At 37.0% G+C, this 4,060-nt stretch overlaps 1 protein-coding gene across 1 annotated transcript; it reads right to left on the bottom strand.

Moving 5' to 3' along the window:
* Window positions 1-2,892: 2,892 nt before the first annotated feature.
* LOC116327795 (olfactory receptor 10H1-like) lies at window positions 2,893-3,834 on the bottom strand. Its single transcript, XM_039600342.1, has one exon. It carries the CDS (start codon window positions 3,832-3,834, stop codon window positions 2,893-2,895), a length of 942 nt encoding a protein of 313 aa, XP_039456276.1.
* Between the last annotated feature and the right edge of the window lie 226 nt (window positions 3,835-4,060).

The following is a 4,060-nucleotide window of genomic DNA, read 5'->3' as shown; positions in this document are numbered from 1 at the left end:
CTCTCCTCTTGTGACTTCGTTATGTTCATGTGTGTCAGCTGTTCCCCCGTGTTTCCATTTTCCTTCATTATCCTCCTGTGTATTTAGTCCATGTGTCTTCAGTCATTCCTTGTCAGGTCGTCTGCTCATCCACATCACAATCTCAGGTATCCATGTCAGTTCACCATGTTTAAGGTTTTTCATGTTTAGTTTTAGTTCACCCAGTTTAGGTTATTGTTTAGTTTCACCAATGCCCTTTTGTTTGTACCTTTTTTGCTAGCCTCAATAAATGGCTTGTCTTTTGTTATATCCACGCCACGTTCAGTTTTTGGTCTGCGTTTGAGTCCTCTTTTGCAAACACATACAGTCTGCCCCAGCCAGACTGTGACAACTTGTAAAATGAGACCTGTGTCTGCTTCTAAGTCTGTACCCTGGTTAAATGACAGCATTCGTCTTATAAAACGTAACTGTCGTAAAGCTGAGCGGTTATGGAGGAAAACCCATTTGAATGTTCATCTCCTTTATTTAAAGGATCTTTTAGCCTCTTTTAACAATGCTATTAGAGTTGCGAGGGCTGCTTACTTTTCTCAGTTGGTTGCAAAGAGCAGAGGTAATCCTAAAGTTTTATTTGATACTATTACTAATATTATTACTCCTGCTCCACCTGCTGCTATTATTTCTTCCGTCGAAGATTGTGAAACTTTTCTTGCTTTCTTTTTAGAAAAAATTAGCAACATAAGGAAAAACCTGTCTTTTTCAGCGTCTGCGCTGTCAGTTCCCACGCCAGCTCGGCCTGTTGTTTTAGAAGGTTTTTCACCTGTCTCACTACCAGAGCTGGGAAAAATAGTTAGTGCAACAAAATTATCCTCTTGCTCTCTTGATTTTTACCCGCATCATTATTCAAAAATGTTTTTACTCTACTGGTCCCTGTATTCTTACTATAATTAATACCTCCTTGGCCTCGGGCATAGTCCCTGCCTATTTTAAAACTGCTGTTATACATCCCTTGTTAAAAAGCCTATGCTGGACCCATCTCTCACTAGCAATTATAGACCGATCTCAAAAATTCCGTTAATTGCTAAGATTCTAGAGAAGATTGTGGCTAAGCAGCTTACAGCAGTTTTAGATAAATATAGTATTTTGACAAATTTCAATCTGGCTTTCGTAAAGTTCATTCCACTGAAACAGCCCTTCTTAGAGTTTCTAATGACATTTTGTTACAAAGCGATGCAGGTAAATGTTCTGTTCTCTTAATGTTGGATCTTACGTCGGCCTTTGATACTGTTGACCACTATATTTTGCTTAACAGGCTGAAATACTGGGTCGGTGTCTCTGGGACTGCATTGAAATGGTTCTCCTCGTATATCTCTGAACGATATTCTACTGTGGCAGTTTCTAAGTATAGATCATCTTCTGCGTCCCTGTCTTTTGGTGTGCCACAAGGCTCTGTGCTAGGGCCATTACTGTTTCTAGTTTATTTACTTCCTCTCCAGCACATTTTGAGCCCTTTTGAGGATATCTGTTACCATTGTTATGCAGACGATATCCAACTCTATATATCTTTTAAACCGGAAGAGGCTTCTAAGCTGCAGCTTTTAAATGTGTGCTTGGAAACCATTAAAGGCTGGATGGCTGAAAACTTCCTCCAACTAAATGAAAATAAAACCAAGTCCTCTTATGTGCCCCAGATAGACATATACCCAGTATAATAAATGCTCTTGGTCCTCTTTCAACGTTTGTAAAACCATCTGTCAGGAACTTAGGGATTATCCTTGATCCTGCTCTTACGTTAGATAGTCATGTTAAATCTCTTGTTCGGTCTTGCTTTTATCATTTAAGAAATATTTCTAAATTGAGCTCTATAATATCCTATACCGAACTGGAGATTGTTATTCATGCTTTTATCTCTTCACGACTGGACTATTGCAATTCCCTGTTTACTTGTCTAAACAAAGGTTCTTTGGAGCGCCTGCAGATCGTTCAGAATGCTGCAGCAAGACTTTTTGACTTAAAGCTTCAAAATATTCACATATAACACCGTTGCTTATGCAGTTACATTGGCTTCCCGTCGAATTTAGAGTCCATTTTAAGATTTTGGTTTTAACTTTTAAGGCTCTTCAACAACAAGCACCATCATATATTATTGAGCTTTTACAGCCCTATGCCCCTAGTAGGTCTCTGAGGTCGAGTAGTCAGGGCCTACTTGTCATTCCGTATATGAGACTGAAAACTAGGGGTGATAGAGCTTTTGCTACTGTGGCCGCCAGACTGTGGAATTCCCTTCCTCAGGACTTACGATCCGCTGATTCATTGATTACTTTTAAAAAACAGCTGAAAACACATCTTTTTAAAATTGCTTTTTGCTAACTTTGTTTGTATCTTGTCTTTTTAATCTGCTATATCTTGTAAAGCACTTCGTGATTTCTATCTAGAAATGTGCTATATAAATAAAATTTTACTTACTTACTTACTTACTTACTTTCGTGTCTAAACAGAATGTCTGTATGTGTTCTGACTCTGCGGGAATAATATTAAATGAGAAAAGTTGAGAATAATTGCTTTACTTTTAAATAATAATAATAATAATTATGTGCATATTGTACTTTACATTGACACATACATAATAAAGTAGTGTTAAGAATTCACCAGAATCCAAGAAATTAAGCATCTGTCTCTCATCACAATGCTCAAATCATAGCTAAAACTAAGACATGGCTTTTCATAAATTTACATCTGATAATTTTACATCACATAACTCCATACTGAACCTTTAGAACTCAAATTATAATGAAATGGAAACATGAGCCATTATGTGGCCATTAATCAAATCAATCATTCATCCATCGTTAAATGTTATCATACGTGTATCATACTTTCCTTTTTTATCTGACTATTAGTGTCAATCTTTTAATGCTATTGGCTTTTTACACCAAATCTTTGATATGCTTGCCTACACAAAAATATCATTCGCCTTCGAATTTTAGTCAGGACCAAACCGTAACAAACTGGATTTAAAATAGGTGGGATGATGAGGAATTCAATGGCCATGAAGTTCTTTAAATGCTGTGGCAGAGATGCTGATCCATACCTCGAGTACATGAGATCAAAAAGCAAAGCAGTCGAGACATTAAGCAGACAAAATAAATGTGGCACACAGGTCTGTGTAAACTTTTTCCTGCCTGCTCTAGATTTTAAAGCTGCATTTACAAGCTGCACATATGAAGATGCAATGCAGACAGCATGACAAAAATAAAAGGTGATGAGAATCAGCCCGACAATGTCATTCACTTTTGTTGAACCACAAGCAAGTTTGACAATTGACCAGTTCTCACAGTAAAGCTTGTTTATGTTGGAGCCACATAATTTAAGTGTTGACGTTAAGCTTATAACAAGAGTCTCAAAGCAGAGAGGAACAAGCCAGGACAGAGTGACTAACACCGCAGTCCTTCGTACAGACATTACAGAGTGATACTCCAGTGGTCTACATATGGCCACATATCTGTCATAAGCCATTAGGACTAAAGTAGAGTAGTCAACCTTTGCATTTGAATATATAACAAACACTTGCAAAAGGCATCCAACATATGAGATTAGATGTGTGTCAGACAACAGATCAAAGGCAAATCTGGGAAAAAACCCAGCAGTCCCATAAAGTCCATTAATACACAAGGAACACAAAAATATATACATGGGTTCATGTAGGTTTTGATCTGATATTATAGTTAAAATAAGAGATATGTTTACCATCAAAATGAGAAAATAACACAACAAGGTGAGAGAGAAAAGTGTGACTCTGTAGTTCACTGTTGCACTGAAGCCAGTCAGAGAAAAGACAACTGTACTAGAAGTATTCATTTTGCTATCTTGATATGTAAAAACATCATTAACTATAATATTGGCACCTTTACTGTAAGTGCTCTTGTTTTAGAAAGCTGCAAAATTTAAGGCAGGATGTTGGAGAAGACTCCTCCTTCTACATTGCTGCCGTGTTATTTGCTGACAGTTCAAATGTTTGAATTTAATATATTTTAGGAATTCTATATTTCTATATCTGTCTTTTCTACCATGATGAAAGAAAAAA

Source organism: Oreochromis aureus, linkage group 16 (genome assembly GCF_013358895.1).
Source record: "Oreochromis aureus strain Israel breed Guangdong linkage group 16, ZZ_aureus, whole genome shotgun sequence".
Lineage (NCBI taxonomy): Eukaryota > Metazoa > Chordata > Actinopteri > Cichliformes > Cichlidae > Oreochromis > Oreochromis aureus.
This window is presented reverse-complemented; position numbering and strand designations above follow the sequence as displayed.